This window comes from Daldinia vernicosa (genome assembly GCF_022497035.1).
Source record: "Daldinia vernicosa strain CBS 139.73 unplaced genomic scaffold F5Y00scaffold_61, whole genome shotgun sequence".
In the NCBI taxonomy this organism is placed as follows: Eukaryota; Fungi; Ascomycota; class Sordariomycetes; order Xylariales; family Hypoxylaceae; genus Daldinia; species Daldinia vernicosa.
Window position 1 is genome coordinate 39,088 of NW_025953977.1, and position 15,943 is coordinate 55,030.

General features: G+C 47.0%; 3 protein-coding genes across 3 annotated transcripts; 2 read left to right on the forward strand and 1 right to left on the reverse strand.

Moving 5' to 3' along the window:
• Positions 1-588: 588 nt before the first annotated feature.
• F5Y00DRAFT_265865 (uncharacterized protein) lies at positions 589-4,743 on the forward strand (the record flags this gene model as incomplete). The annotated part of the gene is made up of 5 exons (XM_048011849.1): positions 589-1,450; positions 1,500-1,532; positions 1,598-2,691; positions 2,759-4,249; positions 4,306-4,743. The coding sequence occupies 5 exons, from the start codon at positions 589-591 to the stop codon at positions 4,741-4,743; spliced, it is 3,918 nt and encodes a 1,305-aa protein (XP_047861042.1).
• A 3,492-nt stretch (positions 4,744-8,235) lies between these two features.
• F5Y00DRAFT_180583 (uncharacterized protein) lies at positions 8,236-9,680 on the reverse strand. The gene is made up of 3 exons (XM_048004997.1): positions 9,439-9,680; positions 9,342-9,361; positions 8,236-8,462 (listed from the first exon to the last, which is right to left on the reverse strand). Exons 1-3 carry the CDS (start codon positions 9,553-9,555, stop codon positions 8,306-8,308), a joined length of 294 nt encoding a protein of 97 aa, XP_047861043.1. The 5' UTR covers positions 9,556-9,680; the 3' UTR covers positions 8,236-8,305.
• Positions 9,681-13,062: 3,382 nt separating this feature from the next.
• Positions 13,063-15,815, forward strand: F5Y00DRAFT_273283 (uncharacterized protein). Its single transcript, XM_048013148.1, has 7 exons — positions 13,063-13,494; positions 13,550-13,583; positions 13,641-13,817; positions 13,922-13,976; positions 14,082-14,315; positions 14,381-15,166; positions 15,221-15,815. The coding sequence occupies exons 1-7, from the start codon at positions 13,379-13,381 to the stop codon at positions 15,400-15,402; spliced, it is 1,584 nt and encodes a 527-aa protein (XP_047861044.1). The 5' UTR covers positions 13,063-13,378; the 3' UTR covers positions 15,403-15,815.
• Positions 15,816-15,943: the final 128 nt, after the last annotated feature.

Sequence of the window (15,943 nt, forward strand, 5' to 3'; positions counted from 1 at the left end):
CCAGTTAGGTTAACGTAGCGGCCCTTTGCATACCTTGACATTAGGTACATTTTGCAGTACATACTACATACCACCTCCTCTCCCAGCCTGAGCCCTCGTCTCTCCACCCACTCGCTTTCAAGCAGGGTCTCTCCTTATTCCGACAGAAGAGGACTTCCCTTTCAGATTTATCCATCTCATCAAAGTCACACAATTATCCTATACGACGACACGACCACCTATTGTCATCATCATCTCTTACACTCGAGTATTACTATCGTTGTAATTGTATAGTCCTTATAAAAACGGTTTACTGTTTAACAATCTGAATTTTGACACGGTTGCCCAAATCGCTCCCTTCCGACCGCCGTCAAGGCGGGAACGCCGCGACAAATTGCGATAGATATAGATCCCTTTTTCTAAAAGCCCACTTGTCCGCTCCTGTATTTTTGCTGTATCATCGACATCGACATCGGCATCGTCCTGCTCCATGCGTTCGTCATAAGCTTATCCAGCGCCTACCGAACGCTGGCTCGCCCAATTTCCTCTTACCATTTACGATTGCCAACCTGCATTTCAAGACGATTTAAGCGTCTTAAATCCATAATCATGAGGGTGATGGCCGACGAGGAGACACTGGTAGCCACTGCTGCCATTGTTAAATCATTAGCCGTTTATCCCCAAGATGCCAACTCCGTTCCCGTTCCCATCGGCACCAATTCCCAAATCAGGTTACCCGGTCACGAAAGCCATGCCAAAGAAAGTCTTGAGCGTGAGCTTTCCGCCCTTGTAGTCCGGATCCAACAGCTCGAGGCCAAGGCCAGTATTGGGAATGGTGCAGTTTTTCCTGATACGCCTAACGAGACGGCCGAATCTCTTTTTGGCGACGAGTCTCCTAGCCCCCTAGGCGGTAAATCGTCAGGAGGTCGTTCTCGATTTGCAGTCCTCCCGCCCGCCCGAAACGGCATCAGTGAGGAACGGGCCGTAAAGGTTCTTCCCCTCACCAATGAAGATCTCGAGGGACTTCATGAGCATGTCATAGACCAATCCAAGATACTCGACAATCAACGCCAAGAGTTGACCAACGTCAATGCTCAACTTATAGAGCAGAAACAACTGCAAGAGAAGGCCCTTGAACTCATTGAGAAGGAACGGGTCGCTGCCTTGGAACGAGAATTATGGAAACATCAAAAAGCTAACGAGGCCTTCCAAAAAGCGCTCCGTGAGATTGGTGCTATCGTTAGCGCTGTCGCACGGGGTGATCTCACTATGAAGGTTCGAATGAATACTGTAGAAATGGACCCGGAAATTACGACTTTCAAGCGGACTATCAATACCATGATGGATCAGCTCCAGGTCTTCGCCAGCGAAGTATCCCGTGTCGCACGTGAAGTCGGCACAGATGGCATACTTGGCGGTCAGGCCATGATCGAAGGCGTAGACGGAACGTGGAAAGAACTGACAGACAATGGTAAAGTACGTCGCGAAATATTCACCAACATTTACTAACATCTGTGTAGTTAACGTTATGGCTCAAAATCTCACCGATCAAGGTTTGTTTAAAATCAAATACATCTCGTTGAATAGTAAAATAATAATAGCTAATCATTATCGGCAGTACGGGAAATCGCTTCAGTGACAACTGCTGTCGCTCACGGAGACCTGACTAAGAAGATCGAGAGGCCGGCTAATGGTGAAATCCTTCAACTCCAGCAAACTATCAATACTATGGTTGAGCAACTGCGTACATTTGCATCCGAAGTCAGTCGTGTCGCTAGAGATGTGGGCACCGAGGGTATCTTAGGAGGCCAAGCCGACGTAATGGGTGTTCAAGGTATATGGAACGAGTTGACAGTAAACGTGAACGCTATGGCAAACAATCTTACGACCCAAGTACGCGACATCGCCAAGGTCACTACTGCTGTCGCCAAAGGAGATCTCACTCAAAAAATTCAAGCCGAATGCAGGGGCGAGATCTTTGAACTCAAGTCGACTATCAACTCTATGGTTGAACAATTATCCCAGTTTGCACGTGAAGTCAGCAAGATTGCCCGAGAGGTCGGAACCGAAGGTCGTCTTGGTGGTCAGGCTACGGTGAATGACGTTGAAGGCACCTGGCGTGATCTCACCGACAATGTCAACGGTATGGCTATGAATCTGACAACGCAGGTGCGCGAGATTTCCAAGGTTACCACGGCCGTAGCAGCAGGAGACCTATCCCAGAAGATTACTGTCGAAGTCAAGGGTGAAATGCTAAGATTAAAACTGACGATAAACTCCATGGTGGACCGCTTGGGCAAGTTTGCTTTCGAAGTCAGCAAAGTTGCCAGGGAAGTCGGAACCGATGGAACCTTAGGTGGCCAGGCTCGAGTTGACGATGTGGAAGGAAAATGGAAAGACCTCACCGAAAATGTCAACACCATGGCTCTGAACCTGACGTCGCAGGTACGAGGTATATCTACGGTTACTCAAGCTATTGCCGATGGCGACATGAGCCAGAAGATCGATGTACAGGCGAAGGGCGAGATACTCGTATTGAAGGAAACCATTAATAACATGGTTGACCGCCTTTCGGTCTTCTGTAACGAAGTACAACGTGTAGCGAAGGACGTCGGCGTAGACGGTAAGATGGGAGGCCAAGCGGATGTTGGAGGTCTAAAGGGACGATGGAAAGAGATCACTGCCGATGTCAACACAATGGCAACGAACTTGGTAAGTCTTGCTTTTACGCTCTGTCTTTTTACATGTTATCGCCGGCGGAGCTAATGATATTGCCTAGACCACGCAGGTGCGAGCTTTCGGCGATATAACTAACGCTGCTACCGATGGAAACTTCACCAAACTGGTCGACGTGGAAGCTTCCGGCGAAATGGACGAGCTCAAGCGAAAGATCAACCAGATGGTATACAATCTACGAGACAGTATCCAAAGAAATACACAGGCAAGAGAAGCGGCCGAGCAAGCCAACAAGACCAAGTCAGAGTTCCTCGCGAATATGTCGCACGAGATACGAACCCCCATGAACGGTATTATTGGAATGACTCAATTAACCCTCGATACCGATCTTACGCAATATCAGAGGGAAATGCTGAATATTGTGAACAACCTTGCCAACAGCTTGCTGACTATTATTGACGACATATTGGATCTGTCCAAAATTGAAGCTCGAAGAATGGTAATAGAAGAAATCCCGTATACCCTACGGGGTACTGTTTTCAATGCTTTGAAGACGTTAGCTGTTAAGGCGAACGAGAAGTTCTTGGACCTTACATATCGGGTTGACAGTTCTGTTCCTGATTATGTGGTCGGTGATTCCTTCCGTCTACGACAGATTATTCTGAACCTTGTGGGCAATGCCATCAAGTTCACGGAGCATGGCGAAGTGAGCTTGACGATTCGAAAAGCCGAAGGTGCCCCTCCCAAGGATCCCCGCGAGTATGCAATCGAGTTTGTCGTCTCGGACACGGGTATAGGAATCCCGCCTGATAAGCTCGACTTGATTTTCGATACTTTCCAGCAGGCGGACGGATCCATGACTCGCAAGTTTGGCGGTACCGGCTTGGGTCTATCAATCTCGAAGAGATTGGTTAATCTGATGGGTGGTGACGTCTGGGTCAAGAGTGAATTCGGGAAAGGCAGCTCGTTTTACTTCACCTGCGTGGTCAAGTTGGCAGACGGCGAGGTTGCGTCTATTGAGAAACAACTCAAACCTTACAAGGGACATCAAGTACTATTTATCGACAAGGGACGCACCCAATATGGGAGAGAAATCGTCAATATGCTACAGAGGCTTGGCCTTGTACCGGTCGTCGTAAACACGGAAGGGAATCCTCACGTGCCTGGATCGGACGATCCGCCATACGACGTGATTATTGTTGAGTCTATCGACACCGCCCGTAAGCTAAGGGCTGTTGAAGACTTCAAATACCTCCCGATTGTCCTTTTGGCACCAGTCGTTCACGTCAACCTAAAATCATGCTTAGATCTAGGCATCACATCTTACATGACCACTCCTTGTAAACCAATCGACCTAGGGAATGGAATGGTTCCTGCTTTGGAGAACCGTGCTACACCATCCCTAGCTGACAACACGAAATCTTTCGAAATCCTACTTGCTGAGGACAACAGAGTTAACCAGCGACTGGCTGTAAAGATCCTCGAGAAATATCACCACGCCGTTACCGTGGTTGGAAACGGCCTAGAAGCCGTAGAGGCAGTAAAGAAGAAGAAATTCGATGTCATCCTAATGGATGTACAGATGCCAATAATGGTTTGACACCCGCCGCAGCGCTCCGGGACCAATTACAAATTGCTAACTATATGTAGGGAGGCTTCGAAGCTACTAATAAGATCCGCGAGTATGAGCGCAGCCTTGGCTCTCACCGAACACCGATTATCGCATTAACGGCACACGCTATGATGGGTGATCGAGAGAGGTGTATACAGGCCCAGATGGATGAATACTTATCCAAACCTCTACAGCAAAACCACTTGATACAGACCATTCTAAAGTGTGCAACGCTTGGCGGTGCTCTTCTCGAAAAGAACCGGGAGCGGGAATTGGCACGTCAAGCTGAACAAAAGAACGGCGGCAAACCAAATGGCTCAGCACACATGAGGCCCGGTCTCGAGGGCCGTTCAATAACATCGAACGAGCCGATGATGGGAACCATGGAGAGCCCATCTCTCGTTTCGGCGAATCAAGACGATCCGCTGCATAGGGCACGTTCAACCCTCTCTGAACCTTGCGTTCAAACTGACTAACATGCGGTGGTCCCGTTCAGCTTCTAATTAGAGCTCATAGTAGCTGATCAGTTTCCAATGCCGGTCAGGCGTGAAGAACACCACTCGCTCCGAGTGGTGCTCATTCATATATCCGGAGTCCGTGTTTCAATCAAGAATTAATCTTGATCATTCTCACGATACCCATGACCTATGAGAATGCCATCAGTTCCAGGCATCACCACCTAAATTTCTTGTACTCTCGTTACCACAAGCTTGATTACGAGTGGTGTAAAACCAGGCTGCTGTTGTTGTCCGTTCTCGGGTCTATGCTTTTTTTTTTATAACGACGCACGGGGGGGTGAATATGATGTGCCGCTTTTGGGGAGGAACTATTGCAATTGTCGGTGTTTCATTGGGCGTTATTTTGGCTTCATGTTTGAACATCGATCATGCGTGGTTTGCGAATATATTAGTCATGGGAAGGTCCTTGATATAGTCGTTTGGCTATGTTGGACTGCCGAAGAGAGGGTTTCGCCTCGTTGGGGAATATAAAGCTTGTGGGACAAGTAGCGGCATGCTAAAATCCTATTGTCGAAGTGTTGGCAGATGGCTTATATCATATTCGGAAGTAAATAGTGTCGGGTCCCCTGTATCATGGAATTCAGTTGGCGCTTCCTATGTTCGTTGATTGCTTGTCCGTGTCGAAAAGAGGGAGGATTAGCCTCTTGGTCCGCAAATGGAATGGCTCATCCGTTAATGGATAAGAAATGACGAGCCAGGATTCTTCATGTCTTCCAAATACGTGTACAGTGATGTGAAACGACAGTGATTTTGCCTAGCATTTCTCTCGTTAACGTGGACGTGTATAATCACTCATAAATCATTATAGTTACCTACGTTGAATCTAGGTTAGATTTTCGTAGCAATTATGTTGTCAGTATATATACTCGCTACACGAACTTATGGTATTGTACATGGCTATTCACCTAGGTACTTCGGATACTCGCTGCTGAATAAGAAATATATTCATCGTATTTATCTTCCGTACGTGGATGGACTCGTCGATTATAACCCCCCCAACAACCGATATTTATAGGAAAGGTACTTCGTAGTTGACTACTCCAATCGTGCTGCAAAGCTTGATATGTATCTCTTCTCGAAATTTGAATGTACGGTTATATATAAAGATAAGGTATAATGAATGAGTAGAAAAGAGGAGCCTAACTGTTATGCATGTGTACCTAAAGCTAAAGGAATGATGACTATGTATTAACAATCTATTCCAGGTTATTATAATCGTGGCTTGGGAGATTACATAGTATGTCTCGAGGCGTCTTACGTGCAGACGATTACTAGGGTTGCGGTGTCATGGCTCTCGGGCCCCCCCCCCCCCCCCCTTTTTTTTTTTCAGTCCAGGGGGTTCCTGTCAGTTCTTTATTGTACAATAGCTTGATTATTCTGTGATACCATATACCTAGCTTGGATTTACGAATATGAGGGCGTTATTTTCCTTGGAGAAACTATTTTAGCTTACCTACTTGTGGTGGTGGTGACGGCTGTGGTGGCGGCGTCAACGATTTTATCAAAGGGGCAACTATTCCGTACGTAAATTGGTATCATGATAGGGTTGTATTTGTAAGTTGAGGCGTTTTATTCTTTGCCCTTCGTGTAGATAGATATAGCCTTGCCGCCTTAATAGTGCTTGGACTATGTATACCGAGGTCGTAGTTTTGAGGCTTCGGAATGCACTCATCTCCCGGCTCCTCCTTGGTCCTCCCTACGGCGTTTCATTCCCCCTTTTTTTGTGTACTTTTTAACAGCCGTTCCAACTATGTAATAATTGTTCCTTTATATAGCGTGCCTTACAAAACAACTTTCTTATAAAGTTATTCTTTAGTCTTCAAAATTGCTTAGGCCCTGTGTTAAGTTAGTAGTAGTCCGCAACGTACGAACCCAACCCTCCGATCAGAAATACGCTATTTCCTCCTCAAATTATTCTTTTTTAAGCCGAATAGCTCCCGCTTTACGGGACTAATTTCTTCCCCTTAGGCCGTGGTCTCCGAGTCTCCAACAACAAGCCGAACCAATATTGCTACTACTATCTGTATCTCGATCTGAGCATCACGGAGCGGCCTCCGAGCATGGTTTTAAAACGCCTTATAGGTCTTTTGGAGCCAAGCCGACCAATTGTGGTAGTGCTTCGTGACGTAGTACTCGTTGTCTCTCCCCGTGACGTCAATAACCGGCACCGGGATCTATACATATGTAGGCCATCACGGGTCTGAGTCGTATGTCCCCAGGCGGGTCAAGTGGGCAGACATGACTCCTTCTGTCCAGGGCAACGCTTCCTACGGACGCGTCTAGAATAAACGAGCCAGAAGAAAACAGCCGGGCTCGTCGGAGGAGGTAGGTAGCAAATTTCCTATCGTAGCCGAGTAGAGAGCCGTGGAGAAGGCTGTGTTGGTTGACTCCTATTTGATTCTGGTGCATATTTACAACGATATGGCTAGGCTAAGTCGTGTGATTGTGGGACCACCTCCGTGGATTTTTTTTTTTTCTCTCTTTGATCCCGGGCACAGGTCCTAGGTGTGGGTTCTTTGCCAATCATAGAAAAATCAGCCCAACGCCGTCTCGGTCAGCCGAAAAAAAAAAGCATCACCTGTCTACGATACTTCGATGTGGGCTTGGACCTGTCGATCGAGGCTCACATCGGCTGGGTGGTCGATAGTTTGCGATTTAGACGCGACCCGCGTGTGCAGATGGATCGTTAAATGGTGATAGGTACGTAGAAGAGGCCTGGTCGAAGCACCCCTGAACGGCATCACTCTTATGTAGGTATGTGGCGAGACAGCGTTTGCTTATCCCCTTGATTGGCATTCAACCTCACCTCCATTATGTTCAGTATTGATACATAAAGATTGGCCAGGAAAGAGAAAATGGCTAAATCGATCAATGATATTTACGAGTTGTACTAATTGTCGGACCTTTTCCTATTATTTTAATGAACGACATCAAGTCTTATGTACTGATACTGAAATAGCGGAGGTGTAGTTGAATGCCAGTCAAGGGGATAATCTACGTCACTTGGTATCTCGAGGCTCAAAAATCGTTTAATTTAATCCACGAAGTGAAGTACAAGTTTGACTACGGTTCCTGTTAGACTAATCTCGCGGCCCACAGTATTCCGCCTTTCAAATGATGACATCGTGTTTGTCATAGTAGGATTAATAACCTAGATGCTTCCACTAATGCAATAGATGCTCTGAATCTATGTAATTCTATGCTATGCATGTATGTACGTATCCACCAGGTTGGTCTGGATCTGTACCACCAGCGCCTCTGCGGGGAAAGCTTCCAAGAGAGCTTCCCCTGATCTCCTGGAATAATCTATTTGGAACTGCATGCGGGGGTTGTACATATAGATGTAGGTGTATGTACGTATGGGGACGATGGCAAATTTAGGCGATCGAGTGACTGAAGATAGCCTTTCGGTATGTGTTCCTTCAACCGTCATACCCAATAGATACCTGTGCCACAGCGGAAGCCCCCGCTAGATTAACACAACGTGGCTCGATATGTAGAGGAGGAGGAAAGCAGCATATTATTTTTCTGCATTTGGCCCCTGCTCTTTAGAGTCCCCTTTCATCTGATTTGCATCGAACGAGGCAGGATCACCTTCAAAGGATGCTAACAAGGCATCAAGCTTGCTCTCTAAACTTGCCAAACTCGCTTCTAGAGCTGCTGCTTGTTGTTCGCCCCTGTTTGAGCATACGTTAGCACTGCGGTGCTCTACGGCGTCCTCAATAGAGAAACTGAGAAGTGGTGTGTGAACTCTCGACATGATATTAATGTATAGCTGAAAGTAGTCTAGTATTTCGACGGGGTTGTTTTTGAGATAGGTCGTCCCGTTTAGCAAGCCAGAGTCTTGCAAGGGCCAGTCATCAGATGTTGACACGCTATGGACAAGGACATGCCACGCAGAAACTTGAAGAGCCTGTGCGACTTTTGGGATAGATCGGCATTGGTGTTGTGACGAGAAAGGGCCGGCAACCTAAGCAGCTTTGCTAGGTATCCGACGTGGAGCCAGTTGCTAAGCTAACCGCGCCTAGATACGAGCAAGAAGAGGTTTGAGCAAGGCGGCTAGCCACTTATTCGATCAACCGGGGACTTCCACGGTGAAAGCGGTGTCGATGGACACCAGACGGAGCAGGGCAATCATGAATAAATTTGGTTTCCTGTGTAAGGATTACACACGGGTGGGATTTCGGGTGTGTAAAGCGTGCGAGTGGCTCTGGTTTAGATTCGTTGTAGCGACTGGGGGGGGATCTAGAACATCGGGGGAGGAAGACAAGGGGGGCCGCGCGATGGGGAATAGTCGTGCGTATCATACCAACGCGTATGCACGAAGGGAATTTGGCATGACAAAAAGATGGGCAAACCGGGGGTCTAGAAGTGATTGGCATGGCAAATGATGGGACATCCGAGGCGAATTTGGGCATTTCCATGTAGCTATTCTTCCGAACCTCAAGTTCGGGAACACATGACTTAGGTAGTTGACTTGGATGAGATCGACCGTTGATCTCCCCGAGAAACCGTTTTGAATTGCCAGTAAGGCTGTGATAATAAGCGTTACGTACCTTGCGAGGTCCTGGAATGCCTAAATCCAACAACATTTTGTTAGATCAGGAATTGCCTAGTGCTTAGCGATGTTTTTGATGCCTGCCGCCAACTTACCTTAACCATCTCAGCTTGCGTCGAAGCAGCCGAGGCGGACGCATTTGCCGAAGCTTCGTTAGACTCCTGGGTCTTTGATGTGGAGGTATCCTTGCTATTCGATGGTGATTTGGACATAATGAAGCTAATCTACCAACTTTATCTCGTAAAGTGATAGAATAGGTACTGCTAAAATGGTGAAGATCGGATATGATCCCCGGTTCCAAGATTCAAAGGTGGATCTTGGAGAAAGAACAACTGATTGGCTACTCTTAGAGGAAAACGGTTGAAAGCTTTTTCGGTTTGCCACCTGAGAATTATCTGGTTCGGGATAGTAAACACGCTGAATAAGGTGAAAGGTGACAGAAGAGGTGGAGATGTTGAGTAAATGTTGAATGAAGATTGGATAAGACGACGGATCGATCCGAATGGTTTCTTGATAGGTGGACGAACTGTCAGCCTCCCCACGTGAGAACAATTCAGGGTTTCTGATGATGCTTGAATGTCTGAATGTACACCTACTAGTATACGTAGGTAGAATACATATGAAAAGAAGATGCATGCGACTTCGGGTACAATGAATATGCAAACATGGTCTTATTTCCTGATTTCAAAAGATCGACAGTCAAACGTTGGCCTTAAATGCAGATCTTCTCTCCAGCTGGAAAATAGCCCCGATGTCAGGACGAATATTGTCAAGATTGTCAATATTGTCTTTCGGGTTCCCGTGGTCTAGATCTCTGGATCTCGGCATTCTAAACTTATTGCTTAACGTTATAGCATACAGGGCCCTTCTGGCCCTGAGGATCCCTTGGTTTGCATTTTGTACGCAGCAAAAGAAGACACAAAAAAAAAAAACGTCTTCAGGGATTAAGATGCCAGAGAAACGAGGGTCTCATGTCCACGTAGCTAGCCCTTGCAGGCCCACGTGTTTATGTACATACCGTAACTGTACTACTATTTTTGATTGATGTTTTAGCTGCCGTTAGGTCTGTTGGGTCCTTTGAATGCAGATGGCCGGTCGGAAGATTCGAGCTTGAGGTACGTCAATCATCTGGGAATCGGGATGAAGAAGTTACAAAAGTTAAAAGAATTCCATCCACTTCGATGGGAAAATATGGAAAATGGTGACACTGCCGAGTACGCGAGTACGCAAATACGTTAGGCCCCACGCACTTGCTTGCCCACGGCATTATGCGGCAAAAGAGAAGACTAGTATCGTAGTTACTGTAGCTAGTATTATATACCCTTGAACTGTATTGTACAAAGTACCAATACACTAATATTATTGCATAAAACCAAATAGTATTACGAATCAGGTGATTCCCCATATTTGCTTTAGGTACAATACTAGGTACCATAATAGGATCGATCGATAGTCGCAAGTCTATTGGTGGAGGGATTTCCTACAACTTTATGCAACTCGCATTGTTCGCCAACCCATCACAAACCACCGAAACCACCATAAAACAGAAACAATAGGCAAGGTACTGACTGTCTTGATTGTGGAAGCCTCCCAATCTCGATCTTGTCCCACAATGACGGCCGCCATTATATCTTATCACGGATCATCTCCCTTGATGTCAGGATGTTAAGTTATTTATGCTTGGAATCGAATCTCGAACCTGGCCCTTTGGCAGCCGATGTTACCTTACGGCTTTTAATATACCTTGCCATTTGATCGTCGCTTTAAATACCACAATACCGGGAATGACATTTTTCCTACGTATGTATTCTACTCCTCCAGTGGGGTGCGAGAGGGGCGCAATGCAATCGCCGATACATAGCATTGGAAGTGGTTGATTGCAGTATGTAATAGGAAAATGAATTTATAAAAAAAACAAAAAAAATACACAACGACTGATGGAGTTCTAGGAGTCTGGGGTTCGTTAGCTTAAGAGGTGCCAAGACTTTCGATCCCGGGCTGAAAAATCGATTGCGGCACCCTGCGCTTTTCCCAGCTGCTCTCATCTCATTGGTAGACTGTCGGCAGCCCTCTTGGCTCCCGTTTCTCTCTCAACATTGGCTAGTGGTCCGACACCCCGATACCTACTTCGGTTCAAATCTAGATGAGAGTACCTGACAACAGTGTCTTCGCTGCTTCGTCAGCTTCGTCACCACCGAACCGTTGGATGATTGTAACAGAGGCCAGTCCCGTTTGGGAACTTTGGCGCCTTCCTTAATGGTAGGATATGACAAGATATATGAGCAGACAGACATCAGACTGTGACTCGTCAAAGGAGAGATCAAGCGGCTCTCATGGCGCTACATCGACACGACGTCAAAAGATACGTCGCGAGGGGAGGATGGCGGCGACTCGGGAACAGACACACGCATCCAGAACATCCCAGCAGGGAGACACGAGGTGAAGCAACCCACTGATTCGTCCGAAGTTCTGGCCAGCGATCTCGATCTTCTCTTAGCTTTGTAACCTGTCGTCTTTTATTCCCTCGGTTCTCTTGTCGTGACATTCGTTGCTCCATTCCCCATGACCATCTACGGGCTTATGGGGGGGTTGTAAGGCCACCGGGCTTCGTCTCTGGGGTTTTTTCCCTTTTTTATTTTTTCGCACACAACGCTCTTTTTCGAGAAGCTCGAAAAAGTTGGCGACTCCCGAAGAGACGGGTATCCCTTTTTGAGTTGGCAAACGCACCCACCGAGCTACTAAGCTTTTAACCCTGTTAAAGCCCTGTTAGCCCTGACTAGGCTGCATGAGCTCGATTCTAAACATTGCATTTCATTTATGGGGCTTTAGGACAAGACAGGTTGTGATCTTCTAGGAAATAGTCACGTTCCTGAACGAGCCTGTACAGTCTAACATTCTCGCCCAGGCCCGGGGGGCTGTAAAGCGTGACTTCATACCTCGATAGATACATACATAGCCAGGTACCCGTGTGTGTGTGTCGGCCGGTCGACTTATTATTGTCCCATCAGGCCATTTTTCGAAGCTTGCATGTTTCCAGGACTCTCCCGCCAGCCCGCTGGCCATCAGAAAAGAAGACGGATGGGAAGCTAGTCCTGTAGGCCTGTAGGTGAGTTTCTATTTTTCCCCTTCAGCGAATGCACTAGCTTTTCTGGGTCCTTGGGTTCTTTTTGGGTCTTTGCCGCAGCCGTTTATTTTCTGACTCTCCCTTTTGCTGTCACACGTCAAAGTTGTTCGATTCCCATCGATTCCCGTCGATTGCGCTACTCATCGAGATCTGGAAAATGCAGAGGGATCGTATATCACCACAACAGCCCGGGATCCAGAATGCTAATCTTCCACATTTCCCTTAAACATTGCCATTGACCATTACGGGGCAAACAGACAAATTCGATCATCGATCCTTTAATGCCACACAGCATAAACAGCATAACCCGATTATTCGCAAACCGCTACCCGCTATCCGCACCAATACACAGCACATGTGCATTCTAGCCCGTATCCATATCCTCTTGTCTCACACTCTCTCGCTCTCAACACGCATGCCCTATCTCCCTCTTAGCAGAGCTTCTCATTAACTAGGTATATCGGCATTTCACACTCCTGTAATTCTAGAACCCTACGCCCCACACACCTGGACTTTCGCATCGAACCCACGACGCGTCCCCATCCTTACGTAGCTTCGATAGCCTTGAACTGCTTTGCTGCTTGCTTATTCCGGCCTACCCCTGGAAGAATAAGCAATCTCGATACTGTCCTAGCAGGGTGGTTATTAGACCAGTTATCTCGGTGAGAAAGTGCAACTCACTTTGTGAAATATTGAGGTGTTGTGGAAGAGGTTGAGTCGTCTTCAAATACTTCCAACCGTTAGCCAAAAAGAAACAAACGCCGAATCCTTCCGGAGTCTACTCGACGAAACTATAATAGGTCCTGCGAGTTGCACCGTCGTAATCGTCACGCACCGGGTAATCGGGAAGCCCGATGTTGAATTGAAGCTTTAAACGATTGATCCGCAGAGACGCGGCCAAAATTAACTATATGAATTCCCTCGAAGTGATTTTCGGCGAGCTAGGTATTACTCAGTATCTCGATGCCTTCATCGATCAAGGCTTCGATTCTTGGGATACTATTCTCGATATCACCGAGTCCGACCTGTAAGTCTCGTGCTCTGACTTGTTTCGGTTAATCGCTGACGATAGTTACATTCAGAGACGCACTTGGCGTTAAGCTCGGCCATCGAAGAGTAAGGCGCCTACTTAGATAAATATCTGCCAGACACGATGTACTGACCGTTCTGAAGAAACTCCAGCGTCGTATAGCGAATTATCGTGGTGTTGCACCAGAAACATCCTTAGTATCGCCTACATGCACTAGTATCGAGGATGCCAGAGTCGAATCGAGCCGGACGGAATCTGTCAAGTCCGACAAACCAGACGGGGCGACCGTCGCGAAGCGCAAGTACAGACGACATCCGAAGGTTCGTAGTCCTTCTTTATCATCCGATGTTTTGTTTTTGCGGTTGGGCAACTGCAATATTTCCGCCCCTTATTGATATATGACGCGGGTCTAACATCGTAATAGCCAGATGAAAATGCACCGGAGCGCCCCCCATCGGCGTATGTATTATTTTCGAATAGTAAGTTCACCTTTTCACCTTCTGAATGGTGGCGGTCCTGTCGTTGCGCAGAGGTTTTAATTTTATTGGTGCCCGCCATTAGAACCATCTGCTGACAAACTACAGAAATGCGAGAAGATCTGAAGGGCCAAAACTTGACCTTCACGGAGATCGCTAAATTAGTCGGTGAGAATTGGCAAAATCTGAACCGCGACGAAAAAGAACCGTTTGAAAGACAGGCACATGAGGCCAAGGAGAGATACAACCGTGAGCTAGCAGAGTATAAAAAAACAGCAGAGTATAGAAAGTACTACGACTACTTGCATGAATTCCGTAAAAGACAGGCCAGCCAATTACAAGGTAATATTAATACATAATACACCCAATGGTATCGTTTGGGAATATTGTGCTAATAAATTGAAAAGAAAAGGATGTCTCCAAACGTCTGAAGTTAGACTCTGATAGTATGCGTGGTAGTAGTACCAGCGGTGGTTCGGCCGGAGCAAGTGGTACGACCAGTGGAACGGTCAGCGGCTCCGACAGCCAACCAGGCAGTGAGCCTCCTCCTACGCGCCAACAAAGGCTGGGTTCGTCAACATCAACTATTGATAGTAGCTTCTCTCCTGGACTGAGCAGCATCCACCATGGGGAAGAGTTGTTACATTCTCCTAGGACACTCTCGTTTGATGAACCCAGTAGCGGACGGTCGCGTGGATTATCGAGTCCCACTTCCCGTGACCACTCTTCTCACCATTCAAGCCGTCGATCCGCATGGGCTGACGGCCAGCGGATTTACGGAGAGCCATCCGGTGCGACGGTTTCTTGGTTCGACCCGAGAGGCATTCAAGGAACCTTGGTACACTCCCCCGATAATGTGTTACCCGGCTCCGCCTCAAGCCACGGTCTAAGCAATATATCCGGCCGTGTTTCGAGGTCCTCCGGATCAAGTTCGATGTCGCGACCGCCATCTTTGAAAACCGAACAGTCGTCGACAGGTAGTATAAGTTCGCTTAATTCCTACAACATCCCGAGGACTCCTAGCGATGCGTCACTTCCGATACATGCTCTACTATCATCCAAGCCAGAGCCGACCTATCCTTCATGTCCACCTCCACCGGCCCCACAATCTCAGCTACCAATAATTCAATCACAATCTAGTCGTTCATCAGGCGACCAATTAAGCGGTAGTAGTACCGAGGCTCATGACAAAGGTACGCTAGCGGATCTTGAAAAGTTGAACTTGATAGGTAACTAACATTATCTAGGATTTAATCCGGGGCATACTATTCCAAAGTATTCAACAATGGGCTTTCAGAAGGATACCGTTTTTGGTATGCCGGTCGAACCAAAGGTCACTACTACTTCGAAGTTGGGTAACCTAAGTGAGACTAGTCTTGACGGCATCAGCGCTTTACTTAAGGCGCGGGAGATCGTCGATCGACGGTAAAAAGGGAGAAAAAAGGGGGGCACGATCTGTTGCCCTATCTCATTTTCCCTCGTGTGGACATCTGCACTAATCATATTTGCATACTAAGGATTGACGGAGTATGGTATTTACGATATTCGGATATTTATGACTGAAATTACTTGGATGGAAACGAGCGTTCGGAAATTGCAATACGACATGATACTTAATGGCGATCGTCAACGGCCGCTACTCTGATTCTCCAGGACTTGCTATTTTCCCTCTACATTCCCTCTTTATATTCTTAGAGGGTCGAATGAGCGGCAACTGCGAGACCACGAAGCTAATTAGCTGAATACCCATTTTCTATTCCTGTGAACATCTCGAAGCAGCCGGGTTCGAAAGGAGGATTTCTACGTTGCATATGGGTCACATGATAAGATGTGACTAACTACCAGTATTTATTATCGTCGCTACAAGACTTTATATATAGGATTTTCTTTTCCTTTTTTTTTTCCTTAAAGGAACTGCTATCAGGTGGCGCTCTACGAAAGAGAAATGACAAAAATTCGGGCGTTGAGGT

What these genes read in the sequence shown, in the direction of transcription:
- F5Y00DRAFT_180583 (XM_048004997.1), bottom strand. Translation starts at nt 9,555, where the DNA reads ATGTCCAAATCACCATCGAATAGCAAGGATACCTCCACATCAAAGACC. An exon ending in CGCAAGCTGAGATGGTTAAG is followed by an intron (nt 9,362 to 9,438) that starts GTAAGTTGGCGG and finishes TGTTGGATTTAG; the next exon opens with GCATTCCAGGACCTCGCAAG. An exon ending in GCATTCCAGGACCTCGCAAG is followed by an intron (nt 8,463 to 9,341) that starts GTACGTAACGCT and finishes ATGCTCAAACAG; the next exon opens with GGGCGAACAACAAGCAGCAG.
- F5Y00DRAFT_273283 (XM_048013148.1), top strand. Translation starts at nt 13,379, where the DNA reads ATGAATTCCCTCGAAGTGATTTTCGGCGAGCTAGGTATTACTCAGTAT. An exon ending in AGTACAGACGACATCCGAAG is followed by an intron (nt 13,818 to 13,921) that starts GTTCGTAGTCCT and finishes ACATCGTAATAG; the next exon opens with CCAGATGAAAATGCACCGGA. An exon ending in TACCGAGGCTCATGACAAAG is followed by an intron (nt 15,167 to 15,220) that starts GTACGCTAGCGG and finishes AACATTATCTAG; the next exon opens with GATTTAATCCGGGGCATACT.